Source organism: Capronia epimyces, assembly GCF_000585565.1.
Source record: "Capronia epimyces CBS 606.96 chromosome Unknown aczIQ-supercont1.9, whole genome shotgun sequence".
NCBI lineage: Eukaryota > Fungi > Ascomycota > Eurotiomycetes > Chaetothyriales > Herpotrichiellaceae > Capronia > Capronia epimyces.
The window spans coordinates 381,069-407,350 of record NW_006912912.1 but is presented as its reverse complement, the minus strand read 5'-3'; the positions used below and the strand labels follow the sequence as shown (position 1 = coordinate 407,350).

Genomic DNA, 26,282 nt, shown 5'->3' with positions numbered 1-26,282 from the left:
TCTGTCTGAACAAACACGAAACTACCTGGCCTTTAGTGTAGAAATTGAGAAATTGCACAACCAGATTGAACATGAGGACGGGGAAAACTCGCCGGAGATTGAAACAGGACTCCGACGAGGCTGAGAGAGGGTGCTAGGCGACTCTCGTGAGCTGACAAACAGCCCACTCCATCAATGGATGGGTATTATTGTAGTACTAGTCTGGATACTACCCAACAAACCGACACACGCAGCAAGCACCCAACGCCATCCAGGCCAAACGCAAGGCAGCACCGTCATTTTGACCACCCGCCAAACCAACCAAAGGAACATCCTCGGCGAACACAGGCAGGCCCAGGTCATCCAACATTGCTCATTCCATGGAAACATGTCCAGCTTGGGGCCGGCCCCTCACGTTCTCTTCCGCAAGACCCTGCGCGGCGCGGCGGGCTCGACGACCACCTTTTTGTTCGCGGTCGTGTTGTTTCTCTTCAACGCCGTCTTGGCAGCACTGGCAGCCCGGGCCACGCCTCGTTTGGTGGCGCCCGGGCTTTTTGGCGCAGCCGTCTTGGGCGCGGCAGCTGCTCGAGCCCCTCGTTTGGGTTTGACAACAGTGGTGCTGCTCGACGCCGTGGAGACGTCGGTGGTGGCGCTGTGGTTGCTGGCCTGGCTGAAGGCGCGTTGAGGCGAGGACGGGGCACTGGGCATCGCGGCCAGTCGTGGAGGCGGCAACATCTGCCCCTTGGCCGCCGTCGTGGCCAACTGTTTCTCCTTTGATGCCGTGCGGGCGAGCTTCGATGCGGTGCCGCGCTTTGCGTGCTCAATCATCCCGTGCACGGAGGCGGAGATGGCAGAGGTCGCGGCCGTCGCGGCCGTCTTGAGCGGTGACGCCGGTTTAAGGGGGGAAACGGGGCGGGCGATCATGCTCTTGGCCGGCGAGGACGGTGCGGCGAGCGAATGGTCTTTGACCGGCGACCGAGGCAGGGTCCTTGAGTTGTGCGATCTGGGTGACAGCACCGACGTGGCCTTGCCCGTTCGTGAGGCCGTCCGGGTGACGGCTTTGGCGCCGGCTTTGGCGCGCTTGCTGTTCTTTGCCACGGGGAGTTGGTCCATGGTGTCATTTTCTTTGTCTGACGCGATGTAGATCCCGGAGCTCTTGCGCTTCTGGCCCCGAGTGACTGTCGGCTGCGGCCGTGGCCGGGTAGGAGAAGGCGGCTTCGATGTGTGTTGCTGCGGCAGCGCCGGGAGAGGCCTCTCTTTCGAGACCAAGGCTTGCATCTTGGACGGCGAGGGTCGATGGTGATACTGGTTTGGAGGTGCCACTGTCTTGGTGGCCTCGTGTTGTGCCATCAAGTCCCCCATGGTCATCTTGCGGACGGCGATGGGGATACGATTGACGCGTCGTGCGATCCTGGCACGCAGGTCGGCGCATTGGAGAGCATAGCCGGCGCGCAGCTGCCGGGCTCGTTCGGTGACTAGGAGATTCGTGTCAGTCGGCTGTGTTGTGCTGCACTGTCCTTGACAGCCGGGGGCTTCTTCTCTCTCACTTTCAAGTTGCAAGTTGTCCATCAGCGCCTGTTTCTGAGTCTGGGTGATTCTCATCCTCTTTTGTGCAGGGCTGCCGCTGGGAGTGGGAGTGGCTGCGCGTGGAGACTCCTCCATTTCATCCGACTTTCTCTTGCGTGGACGTGTGGGTGCCATGGTGAATGGTCAGCTGTGACAGTCGATGCTGGGAGTGCTTGTGCTTGTGCAAGTGCAACAACAATGGACGATCAATGATGCTGAAATTGAAGGGCACAGCCAGGTCTGGCGGACGTGGTCGTGGTCGTCTGCTTCAAGTTGTTCCAGGTTGAGATGCGGGTAAACAAACCAGCGAGCTAGTTCTATCTAATCCTAGCGGCTTGGCGGGCACGCATCGCAGCCGCAGCCTGGCACTGAACCCAACCCTAACCCTAACCCTAACCCTAACCCTAACCCTAACCCTTACACTGGGTGGTCGTAGCAGTAAAAGTGATTAGTAGTAGGTACGCATGTAGTGATTAGTACTCCGTAGTTGTCGCAGTCTTATTGATTGGTAATTGATACTGGTACTGGTGGTGATTCTATTTCTATTACTACAGCTACTACTTACTCCCAACATGAGCTGCTAGGTGAGAAGCTGGTCACGATATACCAGTACCACCAGTACCACCAGCAACTAGGTACGTGTGCCGCCCGAGGGAAGCAGTAGCAGGAGCTGACTCTATGGGCCAAGAAAGAAGTCCCTCCTACCTTCCCTCTCGCCCTCTCGTCCTCCTCCAAAAGGCCTGAAGGATCTCGCATCTCAGATCTCAGAGCCAGTCTTCTTTCTGATCATGCCGTGCGCTGTCAACCTTGGGCTGCTCCAGCTTTGGCCAGCCTCACCCAGCACCCAGGACACAGAAAGAAGGTGTCGTTGATCTCATCAGTATTGGCATACGGCTCATTTCGCTCATGCAAGGACAATGTCGAGTTTCATGTCGGCCAAGATGTCCTGCCAGCGCACATCGTCCTGGCTCACCTCGCTGTCCCTGCGCCGCCAGACTTCCTGTGCCACATCCTTGGAGATTTCGAGGTTCATGAAACCATGCCGCCGTTTCAGTCGGTACCATGCAAGCACACGGGCTCGCAGCTCGGGGCACTCACACTCGCAGGCCACGACCAGCGGCGGCCAGATGAGTGTGCACCCGACCGTGTCCGCACCGAGCCGCTCAATTTCCTCCAAATGGTCGACCGCGCGCTCCACGAGATCCTGTAGCGCAGCCGGGGCCGTCTGTCGCACCGCTCGCTGGAAGTGGATGAGACTGGCGTAGTAGAAGACATAGGCATGGTGTCGAGCCAGTTCTCGCGCCTGAGGGTCGTCGAGGCCCTCGAGGTTGAGATGCTCGGGCGTGGGTGCACGGAGCTCGCTCTCCAGCTTGTCCAGTAAGGCCGGGTGCAGGTTCTGCGCCGACGCATCTCGCAGCAGCGCATTCACCCGCACAATGTGTTGCAGGATCGGTCGAGTCAAGCCAAAAAACCGGTCGAGGACGTAATCCTCACATGCGTCCGAAGCGACGTCGATGGTGGATGGCAGGTCGATATTGCACAGCGCCGCGACCGCCAGGTAGCTCTGGTAGATCATGGACGAGCTCTTGTCCCGTTTCCAGAGTTGGTCCTGGCTCGTGGCCAGCAACGACGCCCCGCCCTGAAAATGCGTCCGCCATTCCGACGAGCGGCCGGTAATCATGTCCATCACTGAGAACATGGTGATGGTGGCGATGATGGCGTCGCGCTGCCCGTCAGCGTCGTCGCTCGTCAGGTTCGCGAGGCTGTGTCGAAGGTGCAAGATGGCCAGGTGATAGTGTTTCCCCGCCAGCGTCAACGCCCTGGCATCGTTGGAAAGCTGCCCTCGACTGTACGCTGACGTCGCGCAGAGCGAGTGGAACAGGGCGATCTGGCCATTCGACTCGCAGGAGAGACTGTTGAGGCCTGCCAGTGCCATCGGCGTGAACACGCTTCGAAACGGATTGTCTGGGCGGTCGACGGGCACCAAGTGCCACGAGACAAAGGTGACCCAGTGGTGGATGAGTTGGCGCTGTTCGGCTGGTCGAGGCAAGAGATCGAGGTGGCGAGATATCGATGGTGACCAATACTCGGCCGGTGAGCTGGGCTCGGCCGTGAAGGGCAACACGACGATTTCGCCGGCGTCTTGCTCGTCGCCATGGTCGTGGTCAAGTGAGTGGACAGAACTGCCCGACAGGCACTCAGTGTCGGACAGCACGACGTCGTCGAATTCCAGTGGTTCATCGAAGTTGCTCTCCCTCGTGTCTGTTTCTTCGTGCACGGAAAAGACGGAGAACGGGCCGATCGAGCAGGCCTCGCCCTGATCCAGCCGGTCCAATGCATCTTGGACATCGACCTTGATGAAGGCCGAGTCGTCGTGGTACAGAACCGGGGCGCTGACCACGCGTCTGATCTTTTGCTCCCATCCGCGTGTTTCCGGGTCGATCCAGACGAGTTTGATCCCATAGCCGTGGCAGACAAAGCCGCCTTTCAAACATCGGGCGCAGCTGGGCCGGCCTTCGTCGCACTTGACATGGCGCTCGCGACAAGTCCAGCATCCGGAGAAGGTCTTGGTCGCGCGCTTCGGTTTCGAGACTGTTGTCGACCTGGGCATCGGAAGGAGACACGATGGTCATTCTTGAACGCCGTCCAGGAGTCTGGTTGCTGTAAGCAGTCTCGGCTGACACGATATCTGATATCGGTTGGGGCACCTCGGCCCTAGAGCGAATTTGGCCCACTGCATGCACATTGCACAATGCACACCCCTCCTCGGCGTCCGTCCTGTTCCTGTTCCTGTATGGGCGCCGCCTCGCCACAGGTGGATTTGTGCGAATCGACCGGAGAGGGTTTGCGTCATCACGACAAGGGAGGCACGGTCGGAGGGAAAGACCAATCGCACATGGGCGGTCGAGGCCGTGTACACTGTACAGAGTACCTTATGGAGTACGTCTCCTCCGCGACCGCCGTTATGTGGACCTTTGATGCTACGGACAGTGTACAACGGAGAGATTGCAGGCGAGCTGAGGTGATCGGCGTGCAGACTCACACTTCGACCGCGATAACAAACACACGCTATTCTGATTGGTCCCCTTTCTGTACCCAGACCAGATTCCTCCTATTAACGACTAGGATATAGGAAATCCGGACAGGGGCGCATGGTGGGTACCACGTCGAGCTGGCCCATTGGCTCTCGTCCCAACTAGGGTCAGGGCCACTACCCTTTCGCCGCTGGGCTGCCTATCACGGCTAGTACAGAGTCAGATGTGAATGGGGCTCCTGTTGAATAGACTTTGGCGCAGTCACCGTCACTCCTCCTCCAGTGTCCACCGGAGAGCAGCGCACCATGGCCACCGAATGCGGTGGAATACAGCCAGGCACCCCGGCAATTGCCGGTCACTCTACAGAAGGCCTCCTGATCGCCAGGCACAGTTGCTCGAGTAATGAATCAAAACCAGGACATCTTGATGTCCAATCGAGAAAAATTATGTACAAGGTCCTCCGAGGGACTCAGCCTCGCCCTTAGGACGCAGCGGCCTTCTGCTTCATGTAGTCGTCAAAGTTCAGCACCGCCTTGCCCAACACCAACGCGCTCTCGGCGCAGTCCTCCTTGGACGTCCACTCCTTGGGCGAGTGGCTGATGCCGTCCTTTGCGCGTGCAAACACCATGGCGGTCGGGCACAGTAGCGTGGTCATGGTCGAGTCGTGTCCGGTGCCGGTGCGCGAGGCAATGCCCTTGTCCCCGCAGGCCCGCCTGACACAGTCGATGGCCTCGGGCCAGAAGTTGCCCGGCAGGAGGTGGACGGTCCGGTCGGTCTCAGCCTCCAGACCATGCAGCGAGGCAATGCTCTTGACGCGCTCCATGATGGCCTTGCCCATCGCCTCCAGCCCTTCGGCCTCCTTGTGCATCAGGCAGAAGGTGATCTTGGTCTTGGACTGGATGTTGCACGCGCCCCACGGCCGGCTGTGCATGCCGGTGACGGTGGTCGCGCCGTTCTTCTCGTACGCCAGCTTTTCCAGCTCGCAGATGAGTTTGGCGGCGCCGGTCAGCGCGTCCCGTCGGCCGTACATGGGGTAGGTGTTGGCGTGGCCGTCCTCGCCGTGGAAGATGACGTCGTACCAGGTCATGCCTTGCCAGCCCTCCACCCAGCCGACGGGCTTGCCAGCCTTCTCCAGGTCGGTCGACTGCTCGCAGTGGATCTCAAAGTGCGCCGAGATGGGGAACTCTTCAAAGGTGTTGGGACCGTCGCCGACGTAGCCAATCTTGGCCAGCTCGCCGCCCATGGTCAACTCCGAGGCGTCGTTGGACTTGGCCGCCTGTGCCTGCTCGATCGTGGAACGGCCGGCGTAGACAATGGAGGAGCCCAGCAGGGGGAAGAACCGCGCGCCTTCCTCGTTGGTCCAGTTGATGAGGACGACGGGGGCCCGAGTCTTGATGCCTTGTTCCTTGAAGCTGCGCATGACTTCTAGGGCACCAATCACCTGTGAACGGTCAGCGTTGGGCCACATTGGGCGGGCTGGGCATTAAGACTGACTCCAAGTGGTCCATCAAACCTCCCGCCGGTCGCGACGGTATCAAGATGAGAGCCCATTGCGATCGGAGGAATGCTGTTGTCCTCTCCCTCAAACACGCCAAACTGGGTGCCCGTCGCGTTGACCTGGTCTTGTCAGCGGCCGCGGTCTGGTCCCGATCGCATCATGCGTGCACCGACCTTGTAGTCCGCCCCAAGTGCGAGCAGCTGGTCGCGGAACCAGTCGCGGACCTTCTTGTCGTTCTCGTCCGCACAGAGACGAGTCACGCCGCCGGGCGAGGGGGCACTCCATTGCGCAGTGTAGTGAATGTCTTGCCTGGAAACGAGCTCTCGTCAGCAGAATCCCACTCCGGTCGGTGTGGTGGCGGCTACTGACCATAGGCGATCCCCGTTGATGCTGAGCTTCTCCGCCAACGGCGCGTTTTGCACGCTCGCATATGCGCGCAGGCCGGTCAACCGAAGAGAGAGGCTCTTGCTGGCCGCGATCGACCCTCGACCGACGACGGCGCGAGTGAGAGAGCGACTGAACATCTTGAACCACGGATGCGGGGGATGAGTAGAAAACGGCTGGTGTCGGGGGTTCGTGAGGACGAGGAACAAGGCACGAGAGAGAAGTCCTTCGAGCTGAGAGGGCGGACGCTGTTTACATCGGTCTCTAAGTACTTCGCCGACCCTCTCGTCGCGTCTGCCTGGGACAACCTCGACCCGCGCGGCCTCACCATTCTGCCGGAGCCCTGGACGCTTATCTCTTGTGTGCCAGACACGAGGACCCCACGGAAGGTATCAATCGTTCTCGGCGGCGGTGGTCCTGGGAGGACGGGGTCGACAAGTGGTGATAACAAGCAGCTCGAGGCCTTGGATTGGCAGACAGGCCTCTGGTCCCGATATTGCGGGCTGGCATCGATGGACGACGAGCAAAGGACAGGGCTGATGCTCACCTCCGCCTTGATAACGCCCTTATTTTGCGGATCCCACAAGGCTCCAATGGGACTAGCGGAGCCTGAGGAGCCTCTAGGATCCCTGACCGGGGGGGTGTTCGGCCACTGAGCCGCCGTGGACCAACCCACACCCCTTATCAGGGCCTTAGGCCTTTACCGACTATGGATCATTGGATATCCAGATACGCCGTAGAACCGTCTTAACGTTCTCCCGCAGCTACGGCGCCAGATCGCGTGGGTCGGCCACCTCGTCATGGCTTGCCTCGTCGCTCACCACACGAGATGATCATCGCCAGTTTCTTCCACCACAGACGGTGCCCGAATACGGCAGGCCGAAAAGGTCGCCCAGGTCGTCATGGCTTTCCACCTTGTGCGCTATCTTATCATGGTGTTTGATGCCTGCTCCACCACGATAGACGACGTTGATCAATCTTGTTGGTGTTTCTTGACACACCAGGACACTGCTACGAGCACGACACCGCGCTTGACGAGATGAGACGAGACGAGACTCTGATAACAGACCTCGACAGCCGGGAAACAACGCAATATCATTGTGTACAGGGTCTGCGTGATGCCCCACTGGTCTCACGGCCACATGGCCACACGACAGTTGGTCCAGCAGATGCATTCTTGTTGATATAAGGCGCCTGCAGCACGACCAACTCCCCTGACCCTCCTGACTCTCCTGCTCAGGATCGCATCGCATCGCATCACATCGTCCAGCCATTCGAGAGAGTCGTGTCGTGCTGCTTCTTCACCATGTCCAGCGCAGTGCAGCCCATTCTCCCCCAGGGCGTCGGCTATGGCGTCGTCATTGGAATCGGGTTCTTCTTCGCCCTGGTTATGTCGGGCGTCTCGTATCTGCAGGTATGTTTGGACGTCCAGTCCCCCCGGCGCACCGCGGCTGGCGCAGGCTGACCGAGATAGAATCGCTATACCAAATACTCCACCAAGATGAGCGAAGAGTTCAACACGGCCAGTCGCAGCGTCAAGCCCGGGCTCATCGCCAGCGGCGTCGTCTCGGCCTGGACCTGGGCCGCCACCTTGCTGCAGTCCAGCACCGTCGCCTACGAATACGGCGTGTCGGGCCCCTTTTGGTACGCGGCGGGCGCGACGGTGCAGATTTTCATGTTCTCGGTGCTGGCCTGCAAGGTCAAGCAGAACGCGCCCCGGTGCCACACCTTCCTGGAGATCATCTACTACCGCTACGGCACCTTGACGCACTTGGTCTTCATCTTCTTCGCCCTGATGACCAACATCCTGGTCGCCTCCCAGCTGTTGCTCGGCGGCAGCGCGGTCGTCACCACCCTGACCGGCATGAACGTCTACGCGGCCGTCTTCCTCATCCCGTTGGGCGTCGCCGTCTACGTGGTGCTGGGCGGCCTGCGGGCCACCTTCCTCTGCGACTATTCCCACACCGTCGTGGTCATGATCATCATCCTGTACTTCATGTTCTCGGTCTACACCTCCAACGACCTGATCGGCTCCCCAGGCAAGATGTACGACCTCCTGGTGCGCGCGGGCGAGCTGCGGCCGGTCGACGGCAACCAGAACGGGTCCTACCTAACGCTCAAGTCCAACTACGGCCTGATCTTCGGCGTCATCCAGCTGTGCTCCGGCATGGGCACCGTCTTCCTCGACCAGGGCTACTGGCAGCGCGCCATCGCCAGCCGGCCGACCACGGCCGTGCGCGGCTACATCATGGGCGGGTTCGCCTGGTACGCCATCCCGTTCGGCTTCGCCACCACCCTGGGCCTCGCCGCGGTCGCGCTCACCGACAACCCGGCGTATCCCACCTACCCGAACAACATGACCTCGTCCCAGGTCTCGGCCGGCCTGTCCGCCCCATTCGGGGCGGCGGCCTTGCTGGGCAAACACGGCTGCATTGCGCTCCTGATCACCCTGTTCATGGCGGTGACGTCCTCGTCCTCGTCCGAACTGATTGCCGTGTCGTCGATTCTGACCTTCGACGTGTACAAGGTCTACATCAAGCCGAGCGCCAGTCCCAAGGACCTGATCTTCGTCTCGCACATCATGATCTGCTTCTTCGCCCTCGTCATGGCCGCCTTTGCCTGCATCTGGAACGCCATCGGCATCGATCTGGGCTGGCTTTTCCTCGTCATGGGCCTCTTGATTGGCGGCGCCGTCTTCCCCGCCGCCTTCGCCGTCACGTGGAAAGGCCAGACCCGGGCCGGCGCCGTGTCGGGCGCCCTGTCCGGCCTGGCCGCCGGCCTCATCGCGTGGCTGGTCGAGGCCAAGGTGCACTTTGGCGAGCTCACCATCGCCACCACCGGTGCTTCCTACCCGACCCTGGCCGGCAACATGGCTGGCGTGCTGACCGGCCTGATCGTGACCACCGTCGTCTCCCTGGCGAGGCCGGACAACTTTGACTGGTCCGTAACACGCGACATCAACGCCCCGTCTTCCCTCTACGGCGACGTGGTACCGGGCCCCAACGCCGCCGGCACCGACGCCACACGGGCGGTCGAGTCCCGGGCCGAAGAGCTCGAGCCCAAGGACCCTAACCACAACGCCAACCTGCCCACGGTCGTGGACGAGGAGAAGGAGGAGGCTGAGGACGCGGCGGTGCTGGACAACCCACAGTCGCTACAGCGCACCTTCATGTTCGCTCTGATCCTGTCCACGGTGCTCTCCGTCACCATGGACTTTATCATCCCCATCCCCATGTTCCTCAGCCACTACATCTACTCCAAGGGCTTCTTCACCTTCTACATCGTCATCAGCTTCATCTGGGTCTTTGGCGCCTTCGGCCTGTGCGGCATCCTGCCCATCTGGGAGACTCGCCGCTTCTGGCGCGAATTCCTGGGCGAGATCTTCACCGGCAAGAAAAAGGTTGTCACCGGTGTCAGCCCAGCCGATCCCAAGGCCGTCTCCGAGAAGTCTGCCAGCGGCTCCGTCACCCCGAATGCGAACCAGGGCGGCGGCGTCGAGGAGATCAAGGGTTGATGAGGTCGAGTCGTCTTGGATATTGCAGGCGGGGTTGCTGTCGGCGTCCGCTCGACGTGGAGAGAGAGTGGAGTGAGGAAACAGTCAAAATAGGGGTGCGAGAGTGGTCATTAGACCTGCCTAGTTAGAAGGAGATCATGTTCCACCTTGAACATGAAGGCCGGAAATCGAAGTTCTTGAGCGAGACATAGACTTATACTAGCAGAACCTCGGGGCTCTAAAGATATCCTGCTGAGCGAAGCGAAGTAGTAGAAGCTACATACGTTGTCGATCTTGCAGAATCTAAAGACGAAGATTTATTTCGACGATGATACCATTCTAGACTCGACTAGAGTCCATGTTTCATGTTTTCTTTTCGCATCGGGAGCTGTAGTGTAGTGTAGGTCCAAGAGAGAGTCAGTCCAGTCTGCCATCACCATCAGCATCACCATCAGGCTTTCCTACCAAGACATCACTCATCACTCGTCACTGGTCATGTTAATTGGGCCTGGGCATGGCTTCCTCCGCAAGTGGAAGTGGTCTGAGACACATGGCTCGGTTAAAATGTCTCCATCTTGACGGGGTAACATGTTGCTCTGCCACAGTCTGCACTGCACGGCACTCCCTAGTTCCCGTTCCAACAACTCGCCTTTTTCTCTCAAGCAGCATATCCGCCGATATGGAACCCGCCTCTTATCTCGTACGGAAGATGACGAGCCGCGCCCAACAGGCGCATCTTTCGTAAATTCCGCTGCCACTGCAGCAGAGCAGAAATTGTCAACAGAATTCCGCTGCCACTACAGCAGCCCAGAATTTGTCAACAGACTAGCGCGTGCTCGGGGACTCTGCTGTGCGGCCGCGATTGCGTGCCATCATGGATGGCATCCGCCGGCTTCCGTAGCCGTAGCACGCGGTAGGGTAGCGGTCAAATCGACGTGAGCTTGACATCGAAGATAAGGTCAATCAATCCCAATCATCATCGTCGTCGTCCTCATCGTCGCCGGCAGCGGGCTTGCTGCTTTCATCGTCGCTATCCTTACGTCTGAGCCGCATGTCGTTCTCTTGGATGGCACCGACGTCGACGAGAATGCCTTCAAGGTCCCGTAGATTGGTCTTTGGGCCGTTCAATTCTCTGAGCGTGACCAGCTGGCGCTTGATGTCGCCGTCCTTGTAGACGAGAATGGTCGGCGTGTTTTTCTCCGGATATCCCTCGATGCAGAGGTTGGCGCGAATCTCGCAGAACTTGACGTCGCCAAATTTGGCCGCGGCCTGCCTCCAGAGGTCGGAAAGGACCCTGGATTCCACATTCGTGCCCAGCGACGAGGTCAGGTTGACCAGCACAAAGGCCTTGTTGCTCTCCTCGGTCACGTCTCGGGCATAGTCGGGCTTCTGGAGAGGAAACACCTGGCCGTACACGCTCTTGCGCTGGAGACGGGAGAGCTCGGCCAGGCGACGCTGGCGGTACTGGTCGAGAAACTCCTCGTCCTCTTCGTCCTCCAGCTCGTGCAGTTCGTCCAGGTCTTTGTCCTCCAGTCGGTTCTCGTGCGCTCGCTTCTGAGCTTCCAGCAGCGCCTCCTGGATCAGGGGCTCCGGGTCTTTGGGCTTTTCTGGAATCACCCCATGTTTACGCAAGATGTCGTTCCTGTAGCTCGCTCGTTAATGGGTCATTCCGTCAGGCTGGGCTTTTCTGCCCTGGCGCCGAGAACAGCCGGGTCGCAGATGGGCGGGCACCTACCATTCAGTATCGGCGTTGGGATCATCCACAGGGACATTCACCGGCATATCCATGTCCATTTTGGCTGTGCGGTAGCGGTTGCGGTGCTGGATGAGAGAGGAAGCAGTGGTATATGAACGGGTGACTGGTGACTGGTGACTGGAAGATGTCCGTGGTGTGTAGTTGTAGTGTCAGGCTCTTAGTCTCAGCCACAATGTGGCGGTGAGATCTGTGGCTGATGCTGAGGACACCTGCGCCTGCGCCTGCACCCACCGCACCCGCACCCGCCAGACGCCAGACGCCAGACGCCTAAGAGGAGCAATTTATTTGGCAAGGACACGTTCGACACTCCTCTGATCGACTTGCTGGGACGGCCTCCTCAAATTGACAATTGACCTTCTACCCCTGCCCTGCGTGTAACTACATCTACGTCCACAGTTCTCTCCAGCCCGTTCCACCGTCGCCTTCATGTCCTCCGCGGGATGATTCGGCGGTAGTGCACTCCAAGACACGTTCACCCTTCACCCTTGACTCGACCGCCCTGCCTCGGGCATCCTCATCACCCTGAGCCTGAGCCTGAGCCGGACGACCAGATCACTCACAATGAGTTACGCAAAGAAGGACGAGGACGCCGACCATACCGGCTTCAAGCTGGACCGCACTGCGGTATTCCAAGACGGTAGCAATGCCCTCCCTGACTGAAAGCGTGGACTCCCAACTGACCTGACCCGCCGCGCTCCAGCTCGACTGTTCAACTCGTCCCCCATATCACCGCGAAAATGTCGGACCCTTCTGACCAAGATTGCCGTGCTTCTCTTCACGGGCGAGAAGTTCCCGACCAACGAAGCCACCACTCTGTTTTTCGGCATTTCCAAACTGTTCCAGAACAAAGATCCCTCCCTTCGTCAGATGGTGTATTTGGTCCTGAAAGAGCTCGCACACACCGCCGAAGATGTCATCATGTCCACGAGCATTATCATGAAGGATATGACGGTGGGCAGTGAGATTGTGTACAAGGCAAATGCCATCCGTGCTCTGTGCCGAATCATCGACGCGACCACCGTCCAGGGCATTGAGCGACTGATCAAGACCGCGATTGTCGACAAGTCTCCGGCCGTTTCCTCGGCCGCCCTGTTGTCCTCGTATCACCTGCTTCCCATCGCGAGAGACGTGGTCCGGAGATGGCAGAGCGAGACCCAGGAGGCGGCCTCGTCGTCCAAGTCAGGAGGTGGCTTCCTCAGCTTCTCCACCGGCTCATCCCACTCACTTGCCGCGGCCAGCACCAATTACATGAACCAGTATCACGCCATCGGCCTCCTCTATCAGATGCGCTCGCACGACAGAATGGCTCTGGTCAAGATGGTCCAGCAATACGGGGCGGCCGGGGCCGTGAAGAGCCCGGCGGGAGTCATGATGCTGGTCCGACTGGCTGCTCGGCTCGCAGAAGAGGACCCGAGTCTTCGAAAACCCATGATGCAAATGCTCGACACCTGGCTCCGCCACTCGAGCGAGATGGTCAAGTTCGAAGCGGCCAAGGCCATCTGCAACACGCCCGATGTGACCGACGCCGAGGCTGCACAGGCCATTCACGTCCTGCAGTCATACTTGACTTCTCCACGCGCGGTCACCAAATTCGCCGCCATCCGGATTCTGCATGCCTTTGCTTCCTTCAAGCCGCAGGCGGTGCATTCGGCGAACCCCGATATCGAAGCCCTGATCTCCAACAGCAACCGATCCATCGCCACTTTCGCCATCACCACTCTTCTCAAGACCGGAAACGAAGCCAGCGTCGATCGTCTCATGAAACAGATCTCCAGTTTCATGACCGAGATTACCGACGAGTTCAAGATCACCATCGTCGAGGCGATCCGGACCCTTTGCATGAAGTTCCCCAGCAAACAGGCCGGCATGCTTACCTTCTTGAGCGGCATTCTCCGCGACGAGGGCGGCTACGAGTTCAAACGCGCCGTGGTGGAGAGTATGTTTGATCTGATCAAGTTTGTCCCCGGCAGCAAGGAGGAGACGCTGTCCCACTTGTGCGAGTTCATCGAGGACTGCGAGTTCACCAAGCTGGCCGTCCGGATTTTGCATCTCATCGGGGTGGAAGGACCCAAAACGCCTCAGCCCACTAAATACATCCGCTACATCTACAACCGCGTCGTTTTGGAAAATGCCCTCGTCAGGGCGGCCGCAGTGACGGCCCTGTCCAAGTTTGGAGTGGGACAGAAAGATCCCGAGGTCAAAGAGAGCGTCCGAGTGCTTTTGAAACGATGTCTGGACGACACGGATGACGAGGTGCGGGACAGGGCGGCTCTGAATCTGCGGTTGATGCAAGAGGACGACGACATTGCCGAACGGTTTATCAAGAAAGATACCATGTTTTCTTTGTCCACCTTTGAGCACAAACTCGTCATATACGTCTCGGCCGACGACAAATCTATCTTCAGCCAGCCCTTCGACCTCAACTCGGTGCCGGTGGTGTCGCAGGAGCAAGCCTTGGCCGAGGAACGAACGAAGAAGCTGACGACCGCCACCCCTACTCTGAAGGCTCCCAGCACAGGAGCGACGAAACCAAAGGCCAATGGCTTCGCAGAGACGCCGTCGGCGGCTGCAGCGGCTCAAAAATACACGCAGATTTTCTCCAGAATACCCGAGCTTGCCGCCTATGGACCTGTCCTCAAGTCGAGTGACGTGGTCGAGCTCACCGAGAGTGAGACCGAATACGTGGTTTCTTCCGTCAAACACATATTCAAGGAGCACGTGGTTATTCAGTATGACATCAAGAACACGCTCGATCAAACGGTGCTGGAGAATGTCACCGTTCTGACATCGCCGTCGGAGGATGAGGAGCCGAGTCTGGAGGAGGAGTTCATCATTCCTGCGACCGCCTTGAAAACCAACGAGCCTGGCGTGGTCTATGTGGCTTTCAAGAAGCTGGGAGGCGAGCAGTCGTTCCCGACCACGACATTCTCCAATGTTCTCAAGTTCACCAGCAAAGAAGTCGATCCGACAACGGGTGAAGCTGAAGAAGGTGGCTACGAGGACGAATACGAAGTGGAAAACCTCGAGCTCACCGGCGCGGACTTTGTGCTGCCTGCATTTTCCGGCAGTTTCGACCACATCTGGGAAGGAACCGGCGCCAATGGCGAAGAGGCCAGTGAGACGCTACAGCTGGCGACCATCAAGAGCATAACAGGTGAGTTTGACTGCGAATGCGCCTGTCCTGTCCGTCCGAGTCGAAGAAGCAGCATGCTAACCAGGTCGATTCCACTTTCACAGATGCGACGGAACAACTGGCCCAGAGTCTCAGCCTGCAGCCTCTGGAGGGCACGGACGTGGCTCTCTCGAATACGACGCACACACTCAAGCTGTACGGCAAGTCTGTCACGGGTGGACGAGTCGCGGCGCTCGTCAAGATGGCATACTCTGCAAAGTCGGGCGTGACGGTCAAGGTTTCTGTTCGGACGGATGAAGCGGGCCTGGCGACGTCAGTCATCTCTGTTTTGTTGTAGGACAAGATTACGATTTTGTGAGAGTGTGAATGCCATGCCCATGCCCACTTTAAGCAGGGACATGAAGAGGTAGAGCTGACGGAGGCATCACGATCAACAGCAATGCGTGTCGTGACAAGCTGCGGGAGGACTTGGGGCTTGGCTTGGAGCTTGGACGCGGGATAGTCTAGTCATGGCATGAAGAAATGCCGGACGATATAAACGGAGTATGCAGTATGCCTCTCGAACCTGAACCTAAACTGAACCTGAACCTGAACTGGACTCTGACTCCTGAACTGGACTCTGACTCCTGAACTGGACTCTGACTCCCGAACTTGACCCTGAACCCGAACCTGAACCCGAACCTGAACCCGAACCCGAACCTGAACATGAAGCCAAGGCCGACGGATCGAGATGTAATTGAAACAATGTATGTCTTGGGAAGCGGAAGCGGTGCAGAGCGGTTTTCTCTCTTCAGGCTCTATCTATCTAATTAATTGTGATCAACTAGTTAACTGGCAACCAACGGCGTAGGCTTAAGCCGCTTTCGACATGGAGGGCATGGCGGGCATGGCGCAGTTGCTGTTCGATTGCTCGGTGGCACTGGTAGGACATCAGACATCAGACATACGACATGACATCACGACATGGAACTGTACTGAGGGCTTAGGAGGCACCTACGCCGAGGAGAAGAAAATCGAAAATCGGAAACCAAAAACCGAAATCTGTGGGAATCAATCGCATGCGCATACGCATCTGCATACGCCAACGCCTCGCATACGGCGAACTCATATAGTCTAGTCTAGTCTTCGAGTCAAGTCCTCTTTTTAGACCTGCCCTTCTTCGCACTGGTGGTGCTGAGCACGGCTGATGGTTCAGTGGCCGTGGACAAGGTCTCAGTCTTGGTCTCTTCAGGCCCATCATCTACCTTCAGCGGGATCGTCGTGGCGCTGTGCGTGCTCTTCTTTCCTTGGCTCGCCTTCTCCTTCTCATTCTCCGCCAGACCCAGGACCTCGATATTGTTGGCCAGCCAGGCCTGCAGGTCTTTCTTCTGGAGATAGCCGTATGTATTGAACCACTGGGTGAACGAACCCTCGATCTCCTTGTCTTCCCACTTCTTGCCCGACGGCGCCTCGTACGTGACTTTGAGTTTGTATGTCGGGTCGTATTTCCGCGTCGAGGATTTCAGGGTCAACTAAATCATGTCATGATCGCGGTCAGCAGAATGCACGGGCACGGCATCTTCCCCCTTTCCTCTTCCATTCTGTTCTCTGATGCCTTGAACACACGACATCTATGGATGCTGGTCTGATGTTGACGACATCTATGGATGCTGGTCTGATGTTGACGACATCTATGGGTGCTGGTGTGATGTTGGGATTGCGGATCACCTACCTTCTGACCTCCCTCCCTAGTGCCCACGAAGACGACGCCCGCTTCAACAGCCCATATCCAGTAGGTCAAGGCGCCATTCAGCGCAAAATATGCCAGGCACGCGGGGCCGGTGTAGGCCTTTGTGGCGTTCCATCCGAGTTTGTAGTCTGCGTAGAACAGCACGCCTGCAATGATGACGGCCGTGTACCCGAGCGCCAGACGCACGTTGGTCGTCGAGTGCTGTTGCTGGAAGGTATAGGGTTTGGGGAGCGACGTTAGGTACGGGGTGAGCGCATCGTCCGTCGCGTTCTTCAGGTCTGCCAGCCGCGAATTGCGTCGTTAGTCAGGTCAGGTCTAGTCTGATGGCTTGCAGTCCACCATCAATGTCAAGAGACCGCATGAAGCCCGCGTACCGTTGGCCGAGTAAAGCGACACTTTCTGCGGAGAGGAGGACATTGTCGCCGACTATGGCAAAAGCGAGAGCTGCGGTGGTGGTGGTGCGCGTGGAAGGGCGTTACAGGCACGCCTGTATCATTGTTCTCGGAGAAGCTTGCTTGCCTGACCAGATGGACAAGCAGGACGATGTCGAAGATGGGCGAGGACACGATGTCCAAGTTGAAGTTCAGGGCGCAAGGCTCCAAAGTCTGGGGAACTTAGAACTTCTTGGCGCCAGAAGAGGAGGCAGTACTCTGCAGTAGTCTTGGTACGGAGGACCGGAGGACCACCCAAGCCTTAACCCCTGAGCCTTAGGCTTAGGCCCCTTTGACGCCGCTTTGACGCACCGCTCACCCTCACTCTCTATCGCTCTGTACAGCTAAGTGAGTCTGCTCACACCCTATTACTTCGCATTCAACTCAGCTCGTCGTCGTCCCCGACCATCCTCCAGTCTCGACGGTACATCCGTAAAAATACAATGACTACGGCATTGCATGAATCCTTTACAAAGAGTCGGCGGAATACCCACGCAACCAATCATGAACGACAACGACTTTTCAATGAACCGTTTGAACCTTGCTCTCGACCTGCTTTTCCGACACGAAAGCTGCAGCAAATCCATATGTTTTGTACCCCTGGCTGTAGTCTTTTCCGACGACGCGTTCTGGCAAAGACAAAGTTAGCGAACAAAACAACACACACACGCTCCCAAACTTGATGGTGGAGTCTGCCGCCGTCGCCGCCACTCACCATTGTCCGGCGGGAAATTCTCCCTCCGGTGCGCATAGTACTTTTGCCTGAGGTTCTCACCGTCACTCTTCCTATGGTAAGTCGCGTAGATGCTGCTGCGGTTGCTATCGGTCCGGTTGGGCCCACTGCGGTGTGCCAGATGGCTACCGAACAACAACATGTCGCCCGGGTGCAGAGGAACCTTGACCCACTCATGACTGTCCTCCCAGGCTTTGGAGATGGCACCCCCGCGAGAAAGCTCGACATCCATTCGGTGGGATCCGGGGACGACCTCGATGCAGCCATTTTCAGGCGTGGCTTCATCCACGGCGAGGTTGGCCGTCAGGTGCTCGATCCGTCCGATATGGTCGTATGCTGGTGCGTCCAGGTGGGCGGCAAATCCGTTTCCCAGTGGCAGCTTGTAGTTGACTTTGTCTTTGAAAAGCAACATGTCCTGCCCAAGAAACACTCCTGGTTAGCCCCTCGTTGAAGTGGTGAAATGGTGAAGGGGAAGAGCGAAGAGGAAAAGGAAAAGGAACAGGACACTCACATCACCACTCATCCTTTTCAGGATCTCAGCGAGGGCATCCCCGCACAGCAGCGTGTGGAAGTGGTCATGGTAGTCGACAAAGTTCTCGGTGCGCAACAGCTGTCTGGTGCCATTGACGTTGATTTCGTGATACGGCATCCATTTGCCCGGTGCAAGCGGCCACTCGCGCACTTCCTTGGTCCAGGCTTGGATTTTCTTGGGAGAGGCTAGACCATGCTCGTTGGCACGGAGGACGAGATAACCATCGCGGTGGAATTGCTCCACTTGGGCAGCCGTTGGTGTTGGGGGGAAGGTGGTCATGGCCGTCGTTGTGGTTGGACTCGACTGGACTAGGGAAGGAAACAATGCAATGAGTAAGCGAGCTGTACGGTCCGGTTGCCCGACTCTGACTCGTCTCTTCCTCCATTCCTCCAGCTCTTACACGTTTATACCCCCATGGTCGAACATGCTCACCCCGGTCTTCGTGCCGGTTCTTGTCACGTGACACCCCGGACCGGACGGTTGAGTTGGATACGACCGAGACCGCCACCGCCTTTCATGCCGGAAGAGAGAGCGGTCGACCGGCGGCGCCCCGACAGCCCGACTAGATGAATGAGATCATTGGCGGAAAAGGGGAAAAGGATCAACAAGCAATGACTTGGGTCTCCGTCCAACTCGCGTCTCGCCGCGCTCGCCTTTGTTGATATAGCGTCCTGTGGTCGCCATGCTGCTGTCTCTTCATCCATCCTGAATCGACCTAAATTTGCATTGCATTGCTTTACAAGATCCAGAGACGCACGAACCACCACAGAAAACACCATGTTGCCCTCCGTCGAAGAGCACTCCCGCCAGTGTATCAAGGAACTGTTCCACTTCATCACAATCCAGGGGGACGGCGACTACATCGGCGAGCGAGTGTCTCAGCTCGAGCATTCGCTCCAGACGGCACAGCGCGCCGTCGATGCCGGGGTGTCCGATGAAACCGTGCTGGCTGCCCTCCTCCACGATGTGGGCCGCTTTATCCCCGCCGCAGCAAAAATGCCCGCCATGATCGCGCCCAACGGCGAGGTCATCGGCCGCGAGAGCCACGAGATTCTGGGCGAGAAGTACCTGCGTGGACTGGGATTCAGCGACACCATCTGCCAGCTGGTCGGGGCACACGTCATGGCCAAAAGATATCTGACCGCGGTGGACCAGGGATACTACGACGGCTTGAGCAAATCGAGTAAAACGTCGTTGAAATTCCAGGTTGGTTGCCGGCCCTGCCATTCCCTTCCCTTCCCTTCCATTCCCCTCCTCTCCTCCCCTCTCTTCTCCTTTCCAGCGTGGTGAAGTGAATGGCCATCTGATCAGTGACCAGGGAGGCATTTTCACCCAAGAGCAAGTCCGTGAGGCCGAGAAAGATCCTCTTCTCGCCGCCAAACTCGCCATTCGCCGGTGGGACGACCTGGCCAAAGTGCCCGACATGGAGACACTCCCTCTTGACCATTATGAGCCCATGGCGGTTGAGAGCTTGCTCGGTGAGGAAATCCAGATCCCCCCTCGGCACGATTCGGCCTGCCTGTTTTAACCACGTGCAACAGCTTCCCGATCCACGGTCGAGCTGCATGGGAGGACATACCGTCTTCCCCAACGGCCCACCGTTGTCGTCTGCGTCGACGGTTTCGACCCCGAGTACCTCGACCGGGGCATTTCCGACGGCATCATCCCTCACCTCGCCTCCTTTGTTCAGTCTGGTTTCTCCAGGACGGCGAAATGCACCATGCCGTCGTTCACCAATCCTAACAACGTTTCCATCATCACCGGAGCGCCTACCTCGATGCACGGGATTGCGGGGAATTTCTTCCTTGACCGGTCGACCCGGCAGGAACACATGATTGTTGATGACACGCTTCTTCGGGGTTCCACCATCTTGGAACAGATGGCCAGGCGCGGGGTTCGCGTTGCCGCCATCACGGCAAAGGACAAATTGCGCGCCATCATCAACCACGGCTTGGACTGCTCCCGAGGCGCCATCTGCTTCTCGGCGCAGTTTGCGAACAAGTGTACCGAGACCGAGAATGGCATTTCCGAGGTCGAGAAATGGCTCGGCCTTTCAACGCCCGACCAATACTCTGGAGATTTGTCTCTGTTCGTCCTCAAGGCCGGAGTGAAACTCCTCGAGGAGGATCGAGCCGATTTGTTCTATTTGACGCTGTCTGACTACGTCCAGCACAAACACGCACCCGGGACGAAAGAGGCGAACGAGTTCATGTCGGCCATTGATTCCTGCATCGGCCAACTGGTGGACCTCGGTGCCACTGTTGCCGTCACCGGGGACCATGGAATGAACGACAAGTCAAAGGATGACGGCACCCCCAATGTTCTCTTTCTCGAGGAGGAACTCGACCGGAAGTTCGGACGGGGATTTGCCCGAGTCATTTGTCCAATCACCGATCCCTTTGTGCGGCATCACGGTGCACTGGGGTCGTTTGTCCGGATCCATTTCAACCAGGACAGTGGCAACGTCGACGAGGTCGTCGAATACTGTCGCAGTTTCCCTCAGGTGGAGCTGGCCGTTGATGGCAAGACTGCCTCCGAGTTGTTCCAGATGCCTCTGGATCGTGAAGGTGACGTGGTGGTCGTCGCGCAGAAGAATGCTGTGCTGGGAAGTCGGGAGGAAGAACATGATCTCACGAGCTTGGGAGACCATCGACTCCGCTCTCATGGAGGCCTCTCTGAGCAGGCCATCCCACTCCTGCTGTCCGTACCGGTGAAAGAGCCCGTGGTTGAGCGAGAGTGGAGGAATTTCGATGCCTTCGACCTGGCTCTGAATTGGTGATGCTTTGTTCAACAGCTGTCTCGCCCGTTGTACTGCATCGAGTCCAAATCAATGTCGAAATTGAAATCCGCGCCCGGCGAATACAAGAAATCGTAATGCTCCAGGAACATGGCATCTGTTCGGCTGAGCCACAGGTTGTCGGCCTCGAAGGTGGCTGGTCCAGACGAAGCCGCCGGCTGCGTCCGTGTCTCTGCTTCCGGTGCCCCGGTGGGCCAACAGCGCACGAGCAACTTTCGCATACTGCTTGCAATGGAAGTCAATAGGTGCCGAGGATGCATGTTGGCTGTTATGCCCTCCAACACTGTGACTAGGTTACCCAACGTCTCAGAGATGCCGGTCTTGTCGATCCGCAGATTGGCCGGACTCTTGATCGTGACTTTCAATAGGAAGACAAAGGCAAATGCGATCATGGTCTCGAAGTATGCCGGGAGCCCATGTAAGTGGGACTGGATTTCCTGGTCTGCCACCGTCACTTGCAGGATCGAGGTGGCCGCATGAAGGGCCCCGGTGGCGATCTCTTCTAGGTCGGGCTCCAGGTGCGAGAGGTCGCCTTCTAGGGCAGGCGCCCTTCTAAACACGTGGGAGCAAAGAAACAGTTTAGAAAAATGGTAGTGTAGGCCGACTCCTTTGCGAGGGTAGTTGCTCACATATTCGTTCGTAGGCAATCGTTCATTCCAGTCCGCGCGCCAGGTGTCCAAGGCGATGCTGAGTCGACGGAGTTGAGGGACCGATTGAACCGACAGATGGCAATCGGGATCCAAGCTGAAGTGATCGAAAACACGGGTGTTGATGGACCAGAGTTCCACTTGGCTCACCAGCCTCTCGTCATCTTTGGTAGCGAAATCCGATTTCAAAAAGTCGCTGGGAGCAGTGACGAAGCCGAAATCCCGAGTCAACGGCGGTCTTCCGTATGCGACGGAGAAATGGTGATCGCAGACATAGACGTGGTAGTAGAGACGGGTGCGTAGATGACAAGCTTTCTTGGTATGGGGGACTTTGGGAATGCATCGGTGGAGATTCAATTCACCTGCCAGTCGAGCAGCTACACAAGTTATGTTAGCACACGGGTTTCGTCACAAACAAGATGGTGCCACACGTGCCTGCGCCGACAAGGGTCCACGAAATGTCATGCAACCAAAAGGCACCGATACACAGAGCTCGAACATCATCCTGCGTATGTCCCCGTGCAAACATTCTGGCCGAGGCAAGGTCGACGAAGTGTTGGTAGCATGCCTGAAAATGCTGAGTCGAAGGCGTATGGAGAGCCCCGACGGTGCAGATGGCGGCGGTCAAAAGAGGAGAACTTGTCCGCACACTTGCAAGTGAGTCGTGCTCGGACAGCATCCGGTATATAAAGTGATCGAGACGGCGGTAATATATACCGAAAAAAGATTCTGCCTCTTTGAGAGTGATGATGCCACGATCGATGAGGTCCAAGTGCACTGTCCGGTTTTGATGAGTTGGACTGAGTGATGAGTCTGATACTTCTGACACGCAGGATGCCGGAACGATGCCCGGGCCCTTGTCGAGGTCCATCACAACTTCCCAGCGACACCGTTCATTCTGTGGACCAGGAGGATTTGGCGTCTGGACTAGACTTCGAGAACTTCCCTCCTGACGGTCGAGGCTGATTGGCGAGCCATTCGAGACGGCCATTTCCGCGGATGAATGACTTTGAGCTGGATCTTGGTTCGGTGAATTACTTCGGCCATGACTGAATGCAGAAGCATTTGGGCCGGGCATGGTGGGAGATTGGGGTCGCTCCAGTTGATTGATAGAGATATATTCTTCCAGGGAACACAGCCTCTGCTCGATGTTCGTCTTCCACCTAGGAGCTGTCAGCTTTTCTCGAGATATCCATTCCTTGCGGTTCGGAAGACGCACGCCACATCCCCTTCAAGGAGCATTTGTAGACTTCGGTTGACGACGCAGGATAAGCCGCGCTTTTTACAACGTGTACAAGGCGGGGCGCCATTGGTCATGTGGCATTTGATCTTTTGTTTGCGGCAGGCAACGCACGCTGTGATTTTGCGGCTGATGTCAATAGGTTTGCGGTCGCCAAAAGACTGTCGCAGAGCCAGGGCCGCAGCAGAGCCAGCCTCGGAGTCCATTTTGAGGTCAATCAGGGGAGTTTCGAGTTTCTTCGGGATGAAGGTGAAGAGGATGTTTGGATAGGGACAGTCGGCACCGTTGAGTGTCTAGACATGAAGTCAAAGCCGGGCCAACCAAAGGCTAGCTTTGGAGAGTGAGCACGTGTGGGAATCTTTGGCCAGCAGGGTCTGCGTCTGGGAAGTCGGTGAGTTTGACGGATGGGCTATATCAGGCAGAGAACAAACTCACCTAGGTACAAACGGACGTACATTCTGGCATCCTTATGAAGCCGAGCCAGCACACACCATACTGGGTCCCTATCATGCAGCTGTAGCTATGGCAGGACGTGGTAGAAGGGAAGATATTGAACCCAAAGGATAGTTGATAATTACTGTAGGTAGGTAATAGGTAAGGATGGTAGCACCTAGGTACTACTACTCCGTATTAGTGTATGCTAGCTTGGTTAGCACTAACCTTACTACCTAGTAGTATAGTACTGCTTCTAGTAGTACTATTTGCTTGCCACGCCCTATTGCAAGGAGTTGGCCTCTCACGTGATGAATGGGTACCGGCGAATCATGACTCGAGACTGAAGCTAGTTGTGTGACGGCTAGTTTTTATTGGGCCATGACATAGTAGTACTACAGAGTTAGTATCCGTAATCGTAAAACTCTAAATCTTCCTATTGCTATCCGTACTTGTCTACTACCTTAGGTAGGTACCTGCTACCTGCTACCTGCTATTCTCCGACGAGTCTTTCGCTATCGGTCATGGTCCGACGTCCTACACTCCCTGCGGTGTTCGTGCCGTGTCCAAAATCATGTCTATCTCCACATCATCCTTTCGCTCCCGGTTCTGCGGCTCAGCACGTGGCTCCCCAGTCCTACTCGATTCGTTCTATAACGCCTCCTGCGCAGTGGGAAACGGAAGATCTTTATCTCACCATAGTCCGGGCTTTGGGCCGAGATCAAAGGCAGGGCATACGGTGGTATAGCCTGATGTATTCGCAGACATCTATATCAATGACCATGGACGGGCGTGGTTCAGGGAGGAAAGAAAGGCACGGTTGAGCAGCAGCAGCAATCGCCGCAGTCTTCTAAAAAACCAGCAACAAAGACCTTCGATCTAGATCCGTCTTTACAATGGCCTGCACGTCGTCATCATCATCGGTTTCTCGACTGAAGTTCTTGCTGGTCGCCGGGTCCGGTCTCTTCGGTGATGGATACCTGAATCTCAGCATCGGTCTGGGTAAGGACAACTCCCTCCCTGTTCCAGTCGAAGAGACACCAGCAAAGTTCTGACCAACGTCGCAGCCGTCCCCATGCTAGGCTACCTCTACTTTGAGGATGAGAAGAATCACATCCCAACCGTGTCGGCCGACTTGATCAAAGGGTCGTTGGCTATTGGGATGATCGTCGGGCAGCTGGGATTCGGGCTTTTCGGCGATGCCCTAGGCCGTCACCGAATCTATGGCAAAGAACTGCTGATCACAATCTTGGGCACGATGCTGGTCATCTTGATGCCATGGAAGGGCTTGTCACACGGTGGCACGATTGCCTGGATGGCGTGCTTTCGCGCGCTTACGGGCTTCGGCATAGGTGGTGGTATGGAATTGACCTGCTGAGCCCCGGATGCATGCCTTGCTTTGCTAATCCGCCACAGACTACCCCATGACATCGGCCTTGTCTGCCGAGGGCAATTCATTTGGTTCTCGAGCCAAGCTGGTCCTCCTCGTGTTTGCCAACATCGGTCTCGGGGCCATGTCCGCGGGCATCACCTACGTCGTTCTACTGGCCGCCTTCAAATCCTCGATCGAGAAAGATATATACCACCTCCAGTGGGTTTGGCGACTGCTCTTCGGGATCGGACTCGTACCCCTGATCTTTACCGTCTACTTTCGCATGACCATGCCGGAAAGCAAACCATACCAAAAATGTACGAGAGGTTGGGCGCCATGACAGCCCCTGTCCAACTGACATGGTGCTGCAGATGTCGCGCAGGAAACCTCTCTGAAAGCCGACGGGAAACGTGGAGTGAAACAGCAGTTTCAGGATTTCCGCGAGTATTTTTCGCAATGGAAGCATGCCAAGGTCCTCTTTGCCGTCAGCATGTCTTGGTTTCTCTAGTGAGTCCGGCCGCGACCTTGCTTGCGTGCATGAGCTCACGAAGTGGCGTCCTTAGTGATATTGCGTACTATGGTGTCAATCTCAATCAGAGTATCATTCTGTCGAAGATCGGCTATGGAACAGCATCCACGCCATGGGGGACGTTGTGGAACACGGCTGTGGGCAACGTCATCGTCTCTTCTGCGGTAAGTATCCAACAAGCGAAGCGCAAAGCGCAAGCTCGTCCCGCTATAGTCTAACCAGTTTTACGCCAGGGATATCTTCCTGGGTTTTATATCGGCGTCTTCCTCCCCGACGTGGTCGGTCGAGTCAGGCTCCAGTTCTGGGCGAGTCTCGTTGTCGCCATCCTGTATGCCATTTGGGCCGGGGTCAGCAAGCAGGCCGGCACGGGCGGGCTGATCACGTTGTTCACCCTGTCGCAGCTGGTGTTGAACCTGGGCCCCAATGTCACCACCTTTCTGCTTCCTGTCGAAGTGTTTCCCACCCGAGTCCGAGGTACCGCCCACGGCATTGCCGCGGCATCTGGCAAAGCCGGCGCGGTGGTGACGTCTTTCGCATTTGGATCGCTGACAGACGCAATCGGTCTTCAAGGTGTACTTGGCTTTCTTGCGGGTGTCATGGCCCTCGTCTCTCTCGTGACCTTGTTGATTCCGGAGACCAAGGGCCGCTCTCTGGATGAGATTGAACGAGGAACCATCTACATCAGGGCAGGTCGCGAGGATGAGGTTTCCCAAAGTATCCCATCCACCACAGGGGGTTCCACTCCCGTCTTGGACGCGAAGACTGGCACCAGTCAGGTCAGTGTGGGCGCGGTTCATGACTAGTTTACAGGTAGATGGCAAGATAGACATGGAAACTTTTTTCGAAAGTTGTGCAGACCAGGTATTGTACCGGTCATCAAACCCAATCCTAGCAGGGAATCCACTTTGTAGAGTACTCACCATGTGATGCGGTGAGCAGAACCGATCAGCAGTACTGGGAGACTTCTGCCTTTGACGGGGCATCCAAGGCTGGGAA

At 57.2% G+C, this 26,282-nt stretch overlaps 11 protein-coding genes across 11 annotated transcripts; 4 read left to right on the top strand and 7 right to left on the bottom strand.

The window, feature by feature from the left end:
* Positions 1-390: 390 nt before the first annotated feature.
* A1O3_09131 (uncharacterized protein) lies at positions 391-1,680 on the bottom strand (the record flags this gene model as incomplete). Its single annotated transcript, XM_007739227.1, has 2 exons — positions 391-1,454; positions 1,527-1,680. 2 exons carry the CDS (start codon positions 1,678-1,680, stop codon positions 391-393), a joined length of 1,218 nt encoding a protein of 405 aa, XP_007737417.1.
* A 769-nt stretch (positions 1,681-2,449) lies between these two features.
* A1O3_09130 (uncharacterized protein) lies at positions 2,450-4,156 on the bottom strand (the record flags this gene model as incomplete). Its single annotated transcript, XM_007739226.1, has 1 exon — positions 2,450-4,156. One exon carries the CDS (start codon positions 4,154-4,156, stop codon positions 2,450-2,452), a length of 1,707 nt encoding a protein of 568 aa, XP_007737416.1.
* A 905-nt stretch (positions 4,157-5,061) lies between these two features.
* A1O3_09129 (uncharacterized protein) lies at positions 5,062-6,602 on the bottom strand (the record flags this gene model as incomplete). Its single annotated transcript, XM_007739225.1, has 4 exons — positions 5,062-6,021; positions 6,075-6,197; positions 6,252-6,387; positions 6,448-6,602. 4 exons carry the CDS (start codon positions 6,600-6,602, stop codon positions 5,062-5,064), a joined length of 1,374 nt encoding a protein of 457 aa, XP_007737415.1.
* A 1,166-nt stretch (positions 6,603-7,768) lies between these two features.
* On the top strand, positions 7,769-9,976 carry A1O3_09128 (uncharacterized protein; the record flags this gene model as incomplete). The annotated part of the gene is made up of 2 exons (XM_007739224.1): positions 7,769-7,876; positions 7,937-9,976. 2 exons carry the CDS (start codon positions 7,769-7,771, stop codon positions 9,974-9,976), a joined length of 2,148 nt encoding a protein of 715 aa, XP_007737414.1.
* A 942-nt stretch (positions 9,977-10,918) lies between these two features.
* A1O3_09127 (uncharacterized protein) lies at positions 10,919-11,749 on the bottom strand (the record flags this gene model as incomplete). The annotated part of the gene is made up of 2 exons (XM_007739223.1): positions 10,919-11,597; positions 11,691-11,749. 2 exons carry the CDS (start codon positions 11,747-11,749, stop codon positions 10,919-10,921), a joined length of 738 nt encoding a protein of 245 aa, XP_007737413.1.
* A 523-nt stretch (positions 11,750-12,272) lies between these two features.
* On the top strand, positions 12,273-15,181 carry A1O3_09126 (uncharacterized protein; the record flags this gene model as incomplete). The annotated part of the gene is made up of 3 exons (XM_007739222.1): positions 12,273-12,348; positions 12,412-14,865; positions 14,949-15,181. 3 exons carry the CDS (start codon positions 12,273-12,275, stop codon positions 15,179-15,181), a joined length of 2,763 nt encoding a protein of 920 aa, XP_007737412.1.
* A 793-nt stretch (positions 15,182-15,974) lies between these two features.
* Positions 15,975-16,990, bottom strand: A1O3_09125 (uncharacterized protein; the record flags this gene model as incomplete). The annotated part of the gene is made up of 3 exons (XM_007739221.1): positions 15,975-16,355; positions 16,556-16,851; positions 16,948-16,990. 3 exons carry the CDS (start codon positions 16,988-16,990, stop codon positions 15,975-15,977), a joined length of 720 nt encoding a protein of 239 aa, XP_007737411.1.
* A 536-nt stretch (positions 16,991-17,526) lies between these two features.
* On the bottom strand, positions 17,527-18,548 carry A1O3_09124 (uncharacterized protein; the record flags this gene model as incomplete). The annotated part of the gene is made up of 3 exons (XM_007739220.1): positions 17,527-17,633; positions 17,720-18,152; positions 18,249-18,548. 3 exons carry the CDS (start codon positions 18,546-18,548, stop codon positions 17,527-17,529), a joined length of 840 nt encoding a protein of 279 aa, XP_007737410.1.
* Positions 18,549-19,046: 498 nt separating this feature from the next.
* A1O3_09123 (uncharacterized protein) lies at positions 19,047-21,048 on the top strand (the record flags this gene model as incomplete). The annotated part of the gene is made up of 3 exons (XM_007739219.1): positions 19,047-19,475; positions 19,588-19,747; positions 19,811-21,048. The coding sequence occupies 3 exons, from the start codon at positions 19,047-19,049 to the stop codon at positions 21,046-21,048; spliced, it is 1,827 nt and encodes a 608-aa protein (XP_007737409.1).
* Positions 21,049-21,056: 8 nt separating this feature from the next.
* On the bottom strand, positions 21,057-23,159 carry A1O3_09122 (uncharacterized protein; the record flags this gene model as incomplete). Its single annotated transcript, XM_007739218.1, has 3 exons — positions 21,057-22,090; positions 22,143-22,876; positions 22,933-23,159. 3 exons carry the CDS (start codon positions 23,157-23,159, stop codon positions 21,057-21,059), a joined length of 1,995 nt encoding a protein of 664 aa, XP_007737408.1.
* A 1,301-nt stretch (positions 23,160-24,460) lies between these two features.
* Positions 24,461-26,089, top strand: A1O3_09121 (uncharacterized protein; the record flags this gene model as incomplete). The annotated part of the gene is made up of 5 exons (XM_007739217.1): positions 24,461-24,743; positions 24,802-25,074; positions 25,129-25,264; positions 25,321-25,450; positions 25,520-26,089. The coding sequence occupies 5 exons, from the start codon at positions 24,461-24,463 to the stop codon at positions 26,087-26,089; spliced, it is 1,392 nt and encodes a 463-aa protein (XP_007737407.1).
* Between the last annotated feature and the right edge of the window lie 193 nt (positions 26,090-26,282).